We start from the raw sequence: 18,466 nt of genomic DNA, 5'->3' as shown, positions 1-18,466 counted from the left end.
CCTCCCTCGTGGTCGCGTTGCCAGCTTCGTCGTTTCGACGAGCGTGAATGCGTGCGTCAAATGCGCGATGTCGCGCTCTGGAACGCTTGATGCTCCACTCTTGCCAAGAGTGGAGCGCGTGAAAAATCGCACATACACACGCGTAATTATTATGCTACATTTTTGATTATGCAATCATAAGTCACAGATATCCAACAAATACATATGTCTGCATTCTTCTGATATCCAAATTTTTTGCAATATCGAAATTTCTGAATATATACAATCACTGTACGCGAGAAAAGTCTGTAATAAAGATCTGTCATTATTTGTGATAAAAAGGCAAAAAGAATAAAATTAATAGGTATTATATGCGTGAAACGCTTATGTGTTGCGAGAGAATTGGATATTGGATAATAAATATTCAAGTAATATATATTCATCAGAAATCTGTGCCATGCATATTCTTTTACGAGATGCATCGAGATCTTGTTGTTATATTAATTTTTGATTATTGCATTTCTAACTAATAATAAAAATTCTAAAATTAATTTTTTTAAATACGATTAATCGAATTCATAGGAATTAATTTATGCGTTGTTTAAAATTTTTCCTCAAATATAATTATTATTTATAATTTTGCTGACTGCTTAAAGAAAAGACATTTTACAAGTTGATTATAAATTAATGACCGTCATATTCTTCTATAGGAATTGAATAATTAGAACTTTGAAGTACATCATTGTTTCATATAAATTCTGATAGAAAAGATTTAAAGATTTTTAATTTTAAATTTCGGGAGAATTGATTATACTATATTTTTCCTCCTCACATTTATCTGTGAAAAGTTTAGCAATTCCACGATATAATGTAAAAGTCCTTTTTCAGTAATTTTTTTTTGTTTCACGAGTTTATCCATATTACGTGATCGTATTCAGACAGCATAGATAGCAATGCAAATATGGATCAATAGGTTTGATTAACCGATGCACTTTTTGATACGCTCGCGACTCCATCAATGAATCGCCGGTCGATTTTATTTTGAAAACGGAACGTTGTAATTTTGCTCTGTGTCAATTTGTTTAGTTACGACACGACCCCTTATAAAGCCGCGCGCAACACAATTAATTTTAACTCGGGATTAATTTGGACTCGGGATTTTTGTGTGAACGCCCCATCGGCGCGTATACCATTATTTCATTATTATCCTTTTGCGAGCGTCACAGCAAAAGTGCAATTTAAGCGATATTCGTATTTTTTTTATTCGATCCTGTTCGTCGATCCTATAGGCAAATGTCGAATTTACGAAAAGTATTACTTCGCAAACGAGATCGCGACTAGCTCGATATTGATCCTGAGAAGAGGAAATACGAATGACGTGTATTGTTATGGTTCAACGATCATTATTTAGCGATTACGAAACGATCGGCTGTACAATAATTTAAGATCCCGGATCACAAATATCCGTATAAAACACGGTATGGCGAACCTTCATCTTAATTGACGTCTATAGATAGGTGATATACAATGTGAGAGAGGCGGTATTTCGTAGCTCTACCGTTCTGTTTAATAAAATTATTCGTTTAGATACTTATCACAACATGTGGAATATATCGTAGGAACCCTGCCTGTGTCTTAACATGTGTGTGTGTCTATATGTATGTGTGTGTGTGTTTTGCGTGTACGTGAATATGTGTCCGTATGTCCAATTTTACAACCACAGCGAATCCCGTTTTATACATCAGGTATTGGAACCAATGTAATTTCAGCGAGTTCAAATTTCTGTAGACACGCGAAAACAATCTCCCATGTTTATACATATACGCGCGACAATGGAAACGCGCAAACATTTTTTACTTGATATTTCCTTCGTATCGAAAATCGAACTCACCGAAGTTGCACCGACATTCTAATTCCTGGATTACATTAATGCAGCTCCCGATTACGGGCTCTCGTAGCTCGGTCTCCCTCGGCGCTCAAAATTACAATTAAACGCGAATTATACATTTTGCGCAAAGACTATTTACAGAGGGGGGAGGGGGGAAACGATTAGAGAAACGAGCACGATTCGACAACAATTAAAATATCGAGTGTCGTACAATCATCGCGCGCGGGACGGTTCGAAAATTTCATCCTCGCATCCGCGCGAATTGTTTCTCTCACAACGCGTACTGGCACAAGTCGCTCTATCGCGATCTAATTATTATTCTATCTACAGAGATTCCAAATATATTCAAGTGAAATCGAATGCAAGTGAAATCTAATTCCCGTCTTTCCGATCGCGGTATATCGTCGTGAAATTTTGCATCCCGTGCTGCACAGGACATAGGTACACAAACGAACTGGAAGCGACAACTTATACGGCGCGGTATTATTACATCGGCGATAAAAGACCGGAAGAGAAACCATACGAGATCGCGGCCAACTTTCGTCGCCCGTGGTTCGAGGAAGGGAGTTAAAAAAAAATCATTATAATCACAGTTCAATTCTCTGCATAATTGCGCGGACTAGCATAATATCTCTGGCGCTTGATATGAAAAAGGCATAAGTCTTGAAATGTCTTGTTTTTCTGGAGCCAGGCGAAAGAAAATTTAATTATTTACAAAACGAAATATTATCCAATAATCTTAATTAAACATTATAATTATCAAAATGGAATGTATTATCAATTTTGTACATTTTTTATTATTTTTTTCAAGACAAATAATATTGTGTTTTGCGACTTAAAGCCTCTTTATCAAGCACCAAAAATAATTTTATTGAATAATTTGCAAAAGATTATATATTTTCCTAAGTAACAATAGAAGATAAAGAATATGAATAGAGATATGTGAGTATAAGCTTATGCTTAGAAAATGTAGAGTTTCAACTTGCAGCGTTTATATTCCGACAAAATTATGTTTTATTTACCGTGAGATGCGCTGCAGGAATAAGAGAATAAAATCATCATCAAGTTTTTCTTTTCTTTTATCCCAAAATAGAGAATGCAATTTTAACATTAGATTGTCTATAATTTAATTTTACCTAATCGATACAAAAAACTCTACATTTCCCGCTTATACTCACATTTATTCACGCCAATTAGTCGTCCAATAGTCCGCACTAGAAAAGCATTCGAGTTCCGTCGCTCTCGATTACCGCCGAGGGGACAGCTGCGCCGTGTGATCCGCGATGTCGCGGGACGATCGCGAGGCCCGTACGATTGCATTTCTACTCGTCTACGTCGATCAGCCTGATGGCGCGACCCAGGCAAGAAAGCGTCGTCGTCGCGTCGTTCAGCGTCGTCGTCTCCCTCAGCAGACGCACGCTACCCTCGTAAGTCGTCGGACGGTGTTATTGCGAGGACGTCCGTGGTGGTTGGCCGTTGGGCGGCGGCGGGGGTGGGGGTGGCGGTTGAGGGTGCACCTGGTGGGACAGGAGACTGTGCGCCTGTACGTGGGCCGCCGCCGGATGATGATGGTGGTGCTGATGGTGATGGGAGTAGAAGATGGGCTGCGCCGTGGTGGGCGCGCAGGAGGTGCCGACGCCGACGCCCACGCCGACGCCGACTGAATGCGACAAGGCGGAGGTGACGCCGATCGACGGCGCCGGTGGACATGGTGGTCCAGGTGCCGACACCGATACAGAGACGCCGGCGGATGTGGCGGTGCCAGCTGACGCGTCGTGATACAGAATCGGCACCCTCACCAGCCTCTGAGTGGCGTGAGCCATATTCGCGGCCTCCAGCTCGGCGGCCAGCTGCCGCTTCCACTTGTTCCGTCGATTTTGGAACCAGATCTTCACCTGGGTCTCGGTGAGCCTGAGCGAGGCGGCGAGGCCCGCTCGCTCCGACGACGAGAGGTAGCGTTTCATGTCGAACGTGCTCTCCAATTGGAACACTTGCGACCTGGAGAATACCGTCCTGGTCTTCTTCTTGCGCTTTATGCTGTTCGATTCGCGACTGTCCATGCCGACTTGCACGTTGTTCTGATTGCTATTATTGTTATTATTGCCACCACCTCCACCACCACCGCCACCACCGCCGGCCGAAGTACCGTGAAGGCTCGTCGAGGTGGATTCGCCCTCGCCGTCGGCGTCCGCACAATCGTCCCCTTCACCGAGGTCGTCGTGAACCTCGTCGCCACTCGACGGACTCCTCGCACGGTGCAGACGATCGTCGCCGTTGTCGTCGTCGAGCTCGTCTGCGCATAAAAAAAATATACGCATCTTAAATTCCATCACTGTTTTCCCTATTTTTTTAAAATGCGTCTCGCGCGTATTAATCTCGCATTTCGCGTGCACATGTCCTTACTAGAACCATCTCTCGCTCAACTATTAATAAATTGCATCGAACGCTTATCGATAAACACGGATTTTCTTTCAGAAATTCCGATTTATTTTGATTTTTCGTCTAATTTTATCGAAAATTATATTTATAATTATTTCTCCTCTTTTTCGATATATCTAAATATATTTTTAGTTGCAATCAAACACTTTATCCGAAATAGATCGTTACTTATTGAGTAACGTTTTTTCTGTTAAATTTTTTTGTACCAGTTATATTCTAAAACAAATGCCCTTTTGTTTATAAAAATTTTTTTTTATATTTTTTAACTAGGATTGTTCTTAACGAAATAGCGAAACCAGCCCGATTAATAGTCTGATTAATAGTGCAAGGATTATATTTAATTGTGTTGTATCATATAATGAGATATTTAGTAGTTGAATATATGCAAGGCATACATTATACATGTATTGATTGTATATAATCAAATCATAGTTAACGAGAGAAAAGTAAACACGTTAATCGCCCTTCTTTTTAAATGCATCCGCATCAATCAATTCGGCGAGAGCGCCTTGGATTTACAAATTCTCTCACGCGCGCTCCGATAAATCGCCATTATATAATTTCTCTATCCGTATTGAATATTTAATCAATTAATAGAACGCTAATTAATATTCTATCAATCCATTTTGACATAATTGCTCTGTATTAAATTGCGTATGTAAACGAATATACATCGTCCAACCACATTATTTGTGTGACGTACGCATATTTGGGTATAAAATACCGCCGTCGCGACTCCTCTTAAAGTATATGACGAAAGGAATGTACAACAATTTTATTCATTTCTTCTATAAATATTTTTTTTTATACATATGTTTTTTAAAATTGGCGTGCAATATTTTACAATATTAATCGAATAATTTAATCTTTCTCAGATAATTTCTGCCACAGAAATTACTCGGTAATTAAATTTTTCTGAAACATTGTAATAATCCTGTCAATGGAATATATATTTTCGGTAACAATAATATAAAATATAACGACACTTGCAATAAATTGCGATCGGAGATAAATGATCATTTTTCTATTCTATTAGTGGTGTAATGTCATTAATGCATATGGATGGATTTGATTCTTTTTCTCCACAAATAATCGTTGTGTAGCGTAGATAAAAAAGTCGGCTGAAACGAAACTAGATACGATTCTTTTTTATAATCAATAATTTGATATTTGTTAGGAGAAATATATAATCGAGCGAAACTGGAAAACGTATTTTTAAAAATACGTTTTCCAGTTTTTCTTATTCGTTGAGTGAACATCATTACTATTACTATTGAAACAATATCCGTTAAGAAAATCTCATGATTTCTTTGATACATATATTTTGAAGTAATTTTTCTATTTTCCTATATTTTTATATTTTATATTTAGATTAATCTATTTATTTTGAAGAAATTAGATATTTAGTAATTTTTAAGGAATCTCAAGATAAAAATAATACACGACAGTAATCACACAATTATTATTACTATCATTGTACCGTTAAAGAATTTAACGTTATAATGTGGAAACGCGCTATCAAGTAGAAAGAATTCAATAAACCATCGTAGATGTATTTGTAGATGCGGATAGTAACTATCTAAGTACTTAGGCAAGGTGGCAGAAGCAAAACGATTGGTGGGTAAGGCGATCGACATTGGTTTGTCGTGGTGGAAGCCGTGGAAGCCTTACGTGTATTTGTATACGCGAAGAGATACAGATAGATATACGCGCGCACGTCTCTATAACATATATAGACAATATAGATCTGTATATCTATGAGAGGTCTCGCTTCAACTCTCGTTTCTTTTATTTCTTTTCATCTTCTCTTTGCGATTTCGCGTCTCCATAAATTGTGGTACATAATCTTGAAAACTTCAAGTCGTGGGCATGTTTTAATCCCTCTTTTAAATGCGATAATTAATTTATTTAAAAGACATTTTATGCATAGAAAATATTAAATATAATTTTTAATATATCATTTAATATTTAATATTCAATATTTTTTGCAGATAGTTTTTTTTTTAATGATTATAATAGTACCACCGATTATACAGAGACTTATTGTTAGACCAAGAGTTTAATTCTCTTTCATATTTTTATATCTTTCCCTTAATCGCTTATATCTTTCGCTCAAAGAGATTCGAGCGAAGAGATATGTTTCATAATACACACATTGATGCTTTGGAGCACCACATTTTGCGCGAAACAATGTTAACATCTTTCGAATTGTACTTTCTTCTGGATTATCCTAAATAAGTCGTCTCGATCTGCTTACAGGTACGAAGGGATGGATAAGAAGGACCTTGAACTTACCTCGCTGCGGGAAAGACGCGGACGCGGGGCTAACGCGGCTGAGGGTGCCGACCACGTCGCTCGGTGAGGGATGCTCGAGCGTTTGCAGGCTGTGCGTCGGCCTCCACGGAAACGGCCAGCTGGCACCGCCGAGCAGGACGCCGCGGATACCGTCGGCGTCGACAATGTCCGGTGACTGGCCGGCGACCTGCACAGCGTTGCTGAGAGCGGACGACGCCGCGGCAGCCAGCCGCGAATGATGCTGATGCTGCTGTTGCTGGTGCTGATGGAGATGCTGCAGCGTCGACGGATAGAACAGGCCGCCGATGCCGACCGGATATCGGCTCGCTATCAATCTACGACAAGATGACGCATGTGATGTTTTACTGCTACACGGTACAGCGTAGAGATCTATCAGCGACTGAAAGAGTCAACAGGACGCCGAGTTTCTTCGTAAAGGTAGGTGAAGGTTTAAAATATAAAGAGTGATTTTGTTTAATTGTCAATTGTCTTATTCGGATAGAGATAATCCGAGAAATGATTTTGTCTCTAATAAGAGATGTTTAGTTTAAGATGTTGATACGTAGCTTTGACGCTACAAACAATTGAAAGTTAAGGATCTTTGTCTTTAAATGCATTTCTTGAATTAAGTCAAGAATATCGAAATGTCAAAACAAACATTCTTATTCGTTTAAATATGCAAGAAGACTTTATTTTCTCAGAATTTTAATTTAAAGAGTTTTTTGCTATTGAAATAACGTAATGTTGAATATTAGAAATTCTTTGAGTCAGAAATAAATCGATTATTAACATTTAGATCGGGATTTTTGAAATACACAGTCTACAGATAGTTTTTTGTGATTATAATGTAATCACCGATTGCAGAGACTTAAAATTAAATGTCACGTTTAATTTAATATAATATAAAATTTACATTATTATATTAGATTATTTATATTTTAACATGACACGAACGCGGAGAATAACGTGTCATTACGTCAAGAGTAATGTTAAGTAATTAAATGACAAGAGTAAATTGATATTAGATAACTCGCAAAGTCCGTGAACTTTAAGCTTTATATGATCGTTTAACATGTGATCATATACAATAATAATTGATTGCCATGAACATCGAATACACGAATTTCGGAAAATTTATTTCCGAACAAACACGAACACAATTATCGTTATAAATATGAAGAGAATCTCTGTCTGTCAAAATTGGGATAATTTGAATACGCGTTCGTTATATACGTATATAAGTACCGTCGTTCGTAGCCGACGGCCATTACTACTTCGGATTTACTCAACCGCTCGGGAGAAAGCAAAATTCTCTACTGTCGGAATATTTGGATACGGTGTTTGCGCCGCAACAATAGCTAGACGTGCTACGGATAAACGCTCGACTGGCTATTAAGAGCAAAAATCCGCTTAGAGCAAGAAGCTCTCGAAGAGATCGTCGCCCTGACCGAAGGGTATTATACCTGCATCACGGGCCCTTCCAGTAGCGAATCTAGTAAAGAGATACCTTATTCGGGGGGGAAATCTTAATTAAAATGATTCTTTGATAATTATATGAGCAATTTCCACATACTAGTCTTGAAAAATATACATTCCATCTCGATAATATGACACGATAACCAAATATAAAGTTTGAAACGTTTCGTGAAATTCGTGACCTGGCCTAGTCAGGGTTTCCCTAGATCATTTGTCGACAAATCCGTCACTGGGTCTTTACGGTCAGTTGTTCTCTGGCTCTTAACGATTTGGTCGCTCAACAAGAACACTCTGGTTTTTCCCCGATCGTTACTTCCGATCGCGGCTAAGCGCCATTGTTGCAGCTGTACGCGTCGTAGAAACTTAATGCGAGTAACACCGATTTGCGGCGACGATTCGGATAGAAATATAGGTAGGCAGGCAGAGGATCGCAACCGGCAGGGCCGGCTGGTTGGGCATGTGGGCCGAGGAGGCTTCGGAAGCCCTAGTACTTCCCCGTATTCCTTCCTCGCTTCCCCGGCAGTCTGTCTGCGACGAGCGATCTGATCTCGTTTCGATACGTGCTCGTCTTGCGAAAGTGTATACGACATTGTTAGTGAGCACTTTGCACCTAGTGTCGCTTAGCCAACAATGTAAGTCCTGTCCCTGCACTAATAGATAGGTTAAATAATTTGTTTGCTTTAATATTCTAATACAGCGGTGCCAGTTTAATTATTCGCCATTGATTAAATTGATTTTGGAGTCTACTCAGCGATTTATTTATTCTTCACTTATCTTGAAACGATGCAATATTTTTTCTTAACTTTTATAAAATGATATTAATGACATCTGCAACTTAATGTTGCATTATTAAAAAATCTTATGGTTTGTTATCCGAAAACTTTTTTTATATAAAAAGATTCCAAAAATAGTATTATTGCTTTTCTTAGATATTGTAGCGTATTTTTTTATTATCTCGAAAGACTCTTGAGCCAATTAAATTTACAATACAAATGCATTTGCGGACAGTTTATTTTTTATTAAGAGATAAGGTTAATAAAATGCATTTTTCTTTATATTCGATAAGTTGATCTCTCTTTCAAGAAATTATTTCTTTGTATTAAAGAATCAGCAATGCATATATGCTTGTATATGAGTTGATGCCTCTTCAATAAGGCTCAACACACATCGATTGTTTATCATTGAGATGAGGGTGTCATTCCGGGCGATAGATACGATACAATGACAACAACACTACGATAACTGCTTGGGACCGAAGTAGAGAAAGAATTGAGAGACCCTCCCTAAGAGAATTCCTCAGCGACACGCGATCTTCGGCGCACCTCTTATTCCCTTCCCGATTTCCTCGGCATCGGAACGAGATATCGAGGTCCTCGAGAGGGCTTCGCATGGCTAACGGGAGAGGAGAGACGACGATCTGGGGCACACAAATGCCGCGTAAAAGATAAAGGAAATCTGACAACCGCCTGTTTGTAAGCATTCAGGGACCCTTCCCTGAAGGAGCAGGTATAAACACCAAACACTCGGATCTCTCTCGGCGGAGAGATCCTCCACCTTTTACTGTCTAATTTCACAGGACTTACATTCTGGACGGCCAGAAGCACTCGGCGGCTGGTCGGTTTACGAGTTCTTTTTCCGTATGTAGGTACTTAAGGTACTCTTCAACGATACCTCTCTCGAATGAGCTCTCTCGATTCAGGTCATCGAGCATGCACTTGACTCACGCGTCTCACTTCTGATTTCTATTCCTCTTCTCTCGCCAATGATCTCGTAACGATTGCATTCGCGCGTTTAATTCCTAGCTGATAATGTTAATTTCTCCCTTATATAATCTCTTAGCTTTGTAATAATCTCTTTTAGTAAATTTTTTCTACTTGAATAAATTTAATGACAATGATTTTGCCATTTGCAAGTTGGAGGGAAATCTCAAAAGAGAAATAAGAATAACCTTTTTATAAATATCATATTTTTTAAATCTTTTTTGTTAGATATAATACTTTAGTAACAAAACTACAAAGACTACTTTCTATGAAAGTAAAAGTTACTTGAATTAATTAAAGAATATATTTTTCATTTGTTTATACTACTTTTTATACGACTTTGAAACCAATTTTATTTTCTAAAATTTAACAATTAAAATATTTATTTTTAAAATGTTTTGCTGAGGAAAATTTATTTTAAAGATATGTATATCAAGAGAAAAAAGAAATATATATTATAATTTGATACATATAATTAATTTATAACTTGATGTAACACGATGTTAAAGAAATTTTTTAACAATTTAGTATTGGCACTTAATTTTTTTTAAATTTATGTATATTTTTGATACGCAATGTGCTTTCATTGAAAATTTCCGTTAAAGTTTTCCCTCCGTGTCTTCAAATAACGCGTTATACCGCTTGCTTGTATTGATTATTATTCTGTTTCTGCTTGCGTTCAGTGAGTAAGTGCCATTCTCAAATATAAACTCTTTATGCCGTTAACGATCGCCCGTAACACGATACGTTTCGTCGTGTATCGTTACACTAGGGGTAGTTAAGAGCGTAGCGAAGAAAGAGAAGTCGATCGCGCGCGTTCACTAGCGAAAGTGCGCCCAAAGCGGTTTGCAATCTGTATGCTCAACATGCAATCATCACTCTATGCCTTGGAGGAAAAGGAATAAAAGCAAAGAAATGGCAGAAAAAGTAGATTATTAGGATATTAACGAGAAACAAATAAAGAGAAAAAAATAAAGAGAAAAAATAAAGAGAAAAAAATAAAAAGAAAAAAAAAGAGAGAAAAGAACTAGATAAATGATAGTTTATGAATCACTATATTTTATTTATGTATTCATTTTTAATCTGATTATTTTCTTTCTTTTATTCTTTAATAATTGCATGTTGTGTTATATGACACAATCTATCGTTACACAGTGTCTTATGAAGCGCCATCGAGATGATCCAACAACTATTTATTGGCTTTCAAAGCCGTTCGACTAAATCTGCTATTTGGCTTCATTACGTTCTAACTTGCAATAGAAGAAACAGAGAATTTACTTTCATCTTTACGTCAGAGACTATTTTAATCTGATACATATTCTAGAGAAAACTTTATCATCGCAGAATTATCTGCTAATGCAAATTCTCTTTGTCAAAAAATTGTTTACACAGAGAAATAACGTTAGTTATCATAATGATGCAAATTATGTTGATAACCGATTTATATATCGAATAAACCGGCACGAAATTATATACACGAAATTATATTTCGACTCGTATCATACATTAGTCGCGTCTTCTTGTACAATTTTTTAATCGAGAAACCATTTTGCGTGGACGAATCAGTGTCGGATGAAACGGAGGGAATTGTATCTCGCTGCAATTACGATCCGCGGTCCATACGACCGCCGTCGTCGCTCATATCCCGCATTTGTTCCCAACGTCGAAACATCCATATCGCTCGCGAATAGGCGATCATACACAATAGGCTTTATCGTATCTTCCTTTGAAACTTGTAGCGCGATTCCACCCTAATTAACGAATCATTCATCAGCACTGTAATTAACGAGGCAGTCTCTGTCGCGGATTATCAGACGGATCCTTTCGTTCTCGGCGCTCCATCGCGCCCGCGGTAACGTTTCTGAATATAAGCTCTCGCAAAATCTCGACGAGCAAAAAATATTTTCGCGATACTCCGAGAATCAATGGCTCTTGTGAAACGAAATGAACGAATCCGAAAGCGTAGGAATTGAAAACGCGATAAGACGCGAACAATTATTAAAATTTTTAAAAATGTATAATTCAGTATATGATTCTCTCAATAATTCAATAATTTTCCAGAAATCTTAATATGGTATTTCCATTAAAATACGAAAGAGAGCTCGAATCTTTTTAATTTTTACAATTTTTTTGAATCAGCTCGGGGTCGCGATGGAATCTCTAAATGTGCATCTCTAATAAAATATGTATTCAGTACATCATTTATATACGTATCAACTCTCGAGCAACGAGGAGCACATTTTTCCGGCTCAAGTCGCACTTTAAGGAGATTCTCGGAGATGCGATTGTTACGATTTCATAAAGCGCGCACATATATATATATGTATATATCGGGCGTATCTCTCTCCTGCGCGTAAATCTTTGCGTGCGTACTTATTCCTGCGGAGAAATATTATTATTTGATCAGTCATAAGTAGAAGGATGGAGGCTGCCGAGATCGCATGGCGCCTCATTCCTCTCTCCACGACCTTGGCGAGCGAGAATCTCAGAGGCTGGCGTAGAGCGGTGATTTAATAATAAATCGGGTTTAGAACTTGCGCGCTTCCTCCCGGAAGAGAGAGACGTAAGGGCTGCTGGCTTTTCGGCTAAATGGGCCGCGGGATAGGTGCCCGTTTCTCGAGGGAATCTTAGGCTCCTTAACCTTGGACTATACCAGCGCACGGTGTTTCATCCGCATCCATTATGCACTCGATGCCTAATTGATTTTTTACTCCTCCCTCTCTTGCGGGGGATATCTCCTATCGGTATCTCGACGCGCGTGTTTCGGTCGCGCGACGGGAATTACAGGGAATTTTGTGTTGGCAGTAGCTGGCAATGTTAATTAGCGTGCTTGCGAAATGTGCTCGAAACGCATACATATACAGGCGTATATATTGTCAGCGTGAACGCGCAATTATTGCGTAATTCTATGCCGCTGAGCGAATTTTTGTCGAATTGTATTTAAACGCGCAAATGGATCCGAATGGAATATGTATATATAATATATATATAAAATTTGTAATTTTATGGTGTGGCGCGGTTGTTACAGGCGAAACGCGCCTCTTTTGCTCTTTGTTATGCAATCGCGGAAATGAAAATCCGTGTTGATCACGATATTCATTTTACGTTAAGTTGCATTTGCGAGTGACTCGATGCGCTTTTCTCGGCGCTGTTATCGGAAAAAAGAAAGAAATCGATTATATTTCTCGAGGCACTACATCGTCCATGTATAATAAGCATCCCTTTTACAACTAATTTTGTTAAAAAATTAATACTTGAAAGTTTATAATTTATAAATTTTTATAGACCTGTGATGAAGACAAATATGTTTAGACTCTCGTGAATAATTTTGCGAGGAAGAATTTCGTTGACCATAAAGATGCTGTTTATAATCCGGTGCGAGTGGCAGAATCTCATTTTCCGATAAAAATAAAATTAGCTATATACGCCTCTGGCGAAAATCTGTTTATGGTTACCATTTATCAGTCGCGGTAAGTTTGTTTGCGCGAAGGGTTCCATTCGACGAAGCTTTTCTCGTTGACTGAAGTGTGCCCCAACGGTGCATACGAGTGGAACTTAATCAAATGGTAAACGGGTGGAAAACAAGCAATAACGTAGCACCGTCGCGGCGGTAACCAAGCATGGCCGTGGAGAAAGGGATGACGAGGGTGAGGGTGGAGGGAAAGAGAGAGAGAGAGAGAGAGAGAGAGAAAGGGGAGAAGACAGGCCGTCAATCGGGAGGGGGTGTAAATCTGATAAAATCATCTCGAACCCTCGAGTCTCCCTTGCCGCCTCTTTGCGGCGCGCAGTGCCGCGCTCGGATTCCTCGTAGATATATCCGATAGCAGGCGCGGGGGCCCTCCTAAGTAACGTAAGTAATGTAAGAGGGTGGGTTGTTGCTACGGTTGTTATTAAATGAGACAGCCTAATAGGCCCATTACGGACCCCTTCTTGCCGGTCCATTCCCACATAATATAATCCTCACCGCACGCGCTCGCTCGTTGCCGCTGTCCCTTAACGTCTCGCCACCCCCCAATATATGTCGTGTATCTTGATCTGAAGTGAGATCACGCCTATGAAAATCTTTGGTCTCCAAACGGCTCGCGCGAAAAACTGTTCCCCATATATATTCCTTCCTACCCGTAATCCAGGTTGACGTGCGCGGATATTGCCGTGGTAACAGGATGTCGACCGCATCAACCGAGTCAAAATATTTCAGGCTTCTTCAACGAATTTAGAAAGTTAAATTTCCTTTCTTTTGAAAAAATAAGGATCACTAATCGCTACTCAATAATTTTTAATTTTTGAACTTCTTAAGCAACTAATTGTAAGCAATCAAGCTTTAATAATGTTCTTCTTAAGACAAGAATGATACGGAATCATTTAAAAAAGAAATTTTATTTCTAATTAACTAGCGTATTTATTAAATAGCTTTATATAATTAAAGAAAATCAAGTTTAAATTAATCAAAACTGAAAGAGAGAGAATGATAATTTCTAAACAGCATACATAGATATATCTTCTTCAATTTATTTCGGAAATAGAACGATTATAACGTTACACATATCGCAAGAATTAAAATTTCTTCGAGTGTTGCAGTATTGCTCGATATAATTCAGTTAATGCAATTTGCGCATTCTTAATGCGAGAGAGAGAGAGAGAGGGAGAGAGAGAGAGAGAGAGAGAGAGAGAGAGAGAGATGCAGTCTATGCATTTGCAGTACATGTGTGCGTGTAAAATTATGCCAACAGCGTTAGTAAAGCAACGGATATTAATCCGTCGCAATGGTATTGTCGAATCTCTCGGGTGTCAAAGTTTCGCGAATGCGTATTTTTATCGTTAAAACATTAGCGCGTGGCAGAGTTTCTAATTGCCTGGGAGAGAGGGTGCGGTCTTAATTTATTCAACAATTCTGCCAATTACGCGAGCGGCGAATATGAATAACGACGTTGTTACGAATTAATTAATCATTAGTAAGTATTAGCAACTCCATTTGCCGACACTTTTGCATTAATATTAAATAGCGATGACCATTGAATTAACCTTTAAACGATGGCGTTTAATTATTGAATTATGCAGAAATACGCATTTCTTTCTTTTTTATTTTTATTTTATTAAAAAAAAGCCTCTTAAAGAGACGTTTTGCGCGAAAGCTGCACGTTATAAATAATAAACTAATATCGACGTTGGCTCTACGTATTTTACTCGACGCTGACAGACATATCGTTCTACGGGAAATGAATGACGATCGCCAATCAGTATAAAGGTTCGAATTTCGGCCAGTTATTTCGACGCCATCAACCAATAAAATCGAAGGTCACATTGCCGCATCAACTGAGTTTAATATAAAGGTATTGTGTACGTTGTATACACTAAATAAACGACGCGCGCGCGATACACGTGTTTGCGACGCAAAGTGCTCTCGCCAGTGTTGGTAAAAAGCATTATTATAAAATCGTTGTTATGCATGCCGTTTCATTTTTTTCGTAATACGCGACGCTTGTTTTCCGTAGAAATAAAACGCCAGGAATAAAGCTTCTATACAACTAATCGTTTTTAAGACTTAATTTAGAAACGCGAAGCTTCACTTTCACGGTTTCCTTGTCGAGAGATTGTATCGCGTGATTATATCACACTTACTTACTTATTGTTAGAAATGTCACAGATTTTGTAGACCTTCCTCGCATTAGACATGTGAAGTCAAAATAATAGAAAGAACAGCTGATCGTTTCGATAGAGTTTTCGAGATAGGTTCTCTCGTGTTTCAGTAATTGATTAAAAATTAAAAAGGATCGGAAAGAATTAAGAAGATCGCAAATATAGAAAAAAGGAGTTTATTATTTGACTCATTTGAAATGCACTTTGCTTCGGCAATTTAAATGAGATAGAAATGTCAAGTTAAGCGATGTTAAAAATTAAAGCGAAAGAGAGAGATAATAATATGCAATCTTTTTTTTTGTTATGGAAAATAGACTTTGAAAGAAGCTACATTCTCGAGTGAAAGTGCATGACATCAGTTAGGTTCTATATACTGTGGCTACGTATCTTACTTTTCAAAACGAGACATGTAAAATTCATTGACGCATCGGCTAACCCTTGTATTCAGTTTAAGAATCTTTTCTTGTCATGTGTAAATAATGTAGAGCCAGCATTTATATTGTGTCAGTTCTTTATACTTTCGTAGACACGTTACATAATGTCTAGTAGATCTATGCGATGACCAACTTATAGATTTGTGAATAATAGAAGTTGAGTGCGATTGCACTCATTTCTGTAGATTATTAAACGTCAACTCGAGCTGACGTTTAATAATCTACAGAAATTATAGCAATATTTGAAAATATAATCACGCGCGTTAATAATAATATCGATATCATTATCTATCGTTTTCGTTTGTTCGCGATGCATTGAAGTAACAAAAAGCTATTTGTGCAAGATATTTTTCACGAAATTCGATGTAAGGCAACGACGTGAATAAAACGTATTAATTGAATAATGAAATCCTAAGAAAGGTTTTTTATGTGAAATTTTTATTTTACGATAGTGAGGCTTTATTATTTGAAAATTTTTGTTTATCTATGGATCTATTCATCTTATCAAATCTTGAAAGAGCCAGAGCAGAGATACATATCATTTATGTGATTTCTTAATGTATGAAAAGAGTGGCTAGCGCGACGAGATTAACTCGTACCGGTTACACGAACTGACGCTGTCGCTAAGAGAACTCACAAAGATAGAAAATCGAGTCCAAGGCCACGTACCTTGATAGCATCGCGAGGTCTGCCGACGCTTGGTGTCCCAGCAGCGGATTGGCGGAAGCGTCGCCGGGCGGCGAGAAGGTCGTGGCCGGACTAGTAGCACTGGTAGCACATCCGATACCGATACCCGCGGAATTGACCCTGGGCTCCAAGCCGGGGTGACCGGTCGCGGGGATCCCGCGCTGGCCGCCGGACAGCCTGAGAGACGTTGGCGAAGACAAGACCCTGCCGGGGCTGCCGCAGGACGGCGGGATCCTCTGCGAGTTCGTTTGCGGCAACGGCGAGGTCCTGTCGACGTCCGACGACTGTCTCTCCCCGGAACCCGTGGACGTTGTCGAATCGACGGGCGGCGATTCCGGTCTGCCGAGGATACTGGAGATACTAAAGGACGTGTACTGCGGATTGCAGGCGGGCCTGAGTGCCGGCTTGCTGACCGAATCGAAGCTAAACGAGTGGTGATGATTGCTTAGGCCGCAACCGGACTTGCCGTTCTTCTCCTGCAGCAGCAGTTCCGCCGGCGTGGAACTGCTCCTGGAGCCTTCCAGTTCTAGATCCTCCTCCGAAACGACCGACACTTCGATCTCTGTCTCGCCGGACATCCTGCGTGCTATCTGTCCACTCGGGGGGATCTCCTGCTGCGGCAGTTCTTCCGCGGGCTAGCCCAGCTAGCCCGATAGTACGATTGTTCGAACCAACAACTTGGTTGCCGCTCGTAGCCGCGCTACGTCGTTCTCGCAGTTTACGCGACTTCTCGATACTCGTTTCTCGACCAGCCGACGGTTAAGCGGAATCCGTCGTCTCGCGCGACGCGACCCGGCTGTCCCCCTCGGATGATCGCATATCAGGACGACACACACACACACGCACACACACACAGGTACGTACAGCGCGTTGATCGTGGCTCAGATGACGAGGCTGCCGCTCGTTAGTAGTCGATGATGCGCGGCCGTCGCCAGGACGTTCTCGCGCGTCGTCGTGGATCGCAGACGGATCGCTCGATCGCGCGACATTCGTAAGCGATACCCTGGACGACAGGATGATAGGAGACAAGACACTTGGAGGGCCCACCCTTCGTCCTCTCTCCCTATCGTCCTTCCGCCACCTATCACACCCCCTCCTCTCTATCTTCACCACCCTCTCTCTCTCTCTCTCTTTTGCTCTCTCCTTCTTCACCACCACTCCTATCGGGCTCCAGCCTGATACGTAACTTCTCCTCTCCTTTGCGCCTTCCGTTCTCTTTCGTTCACCCGCGGCACGCAAAGCGTTTCTCGCGCGTGTAACACCGAGGCCAAGGTATACACTATCGGTGCCGTCACTTTCCTTGAGTCACTACCACTTTCGCCGGGCACTTGTCACATACCGGCGGCGTTGTATCGGCCCGTCATCGCGGGGAGAGTCATCGTCGCGACACATCCGTTCTCCATTCGGTCGGTCCGAAACGACGACGACGACGTGACCAAGTCGAGAAATAGCGGAAGGAGCTTGTATACGTCGGATACGTTCGGACGGCGTTCAGTTCGCGTGGTAGAAGAAAGTCGCTGGTATCCGCGGGCGAGCGACGCGCGACACGACGACGCGTTCGCGTCGGAATTCGGCTCGCGCGACGTAACGTTTAGAGCGTCGGCGCGCGCTGACAGCGTTCGAACCGCGCTAGAAAGAGAGCAGTGCGCGGGCACCCTCGTGTCCTGCGATACGCTTCGCGGCGCGGAGTGACGAGCCGCGGCGGATGGGCGCACTGTGTGCTCGCGCTATTAAGGGTAGGAAAACGCCGGAGAAACCGCAGGTCACACGGATGAGGAGAGGCTCGTTCTCGCACATATACACACACACACACACTCACACACACTCGCGTGTTCGTTTGTACGAGAGGGTAGGAGGAACACGGGGTAGAG

General features: G+C 40.4%; 2 protein-coding genes across 2 annotated transcripts in view; one reads left to right on the top strand and one right to left on the bottom strand.

Moving 5' to 3' along the window:
* The window catches only part of Tpx-3 (thioredoxin peroxidase 3), a 25,715-nt gene extending 18,896 nt beyond the window's left edge, over positions 1-6,819 (top strand). Inside the window, exon 10 of the transcript XR_014425953.1 lies at positions 6,566-6,819. The gene's annotated coding sequence lies outside the window, so the exon portion shown is untranslated. The remainder of the gene's footprint in view (positions 1-6,565) is intronic.
* On the bottom strand, positions 813-18,466 carry Hmx (H6 family homeobox). Its single transcript, XM_083044880.1, has 3 exons — positions 16,578-18,466; positions 6,602-6,936; positions 813-4,160 (listed from the first exon to the last, which is right to left on the bottom strand). The coding sequence occupies exons 1-3, from the start codon at positions 17,171-17,173 to the stop codon at positions 3,313-3,315; spliced, it is 1,779 nt and encodes a 592-aa protein (XP_082901006.1). The 5' UTR covers positions 17,174-18,466; the 3' UTR covers positions 813-3,312.

Source organism: Prenolepis imparis, unplaced genomic scaffold (assembly GCF_030444845.1).
Source record: "Prenolepis imparis isolate NDT839.2.m4 unplaced genomic scaffold, iyPreImpa1.0 SCAF_8, whole genome shotgun sequence".
In the NCBI taxonomy this organism is placed as follows: domain Eukaryota; kingdom Metazoa; phylum Arthropoda; class Insecta; order Hymenoptera; family Formicidae; genus Prenolepis; species Prenolepis imparis.
The sequence above is the reverse complement of the archived record's forward strand: the minus strand, read 5'-3'. Positions and strand labels throughout refer to the sequence as shown.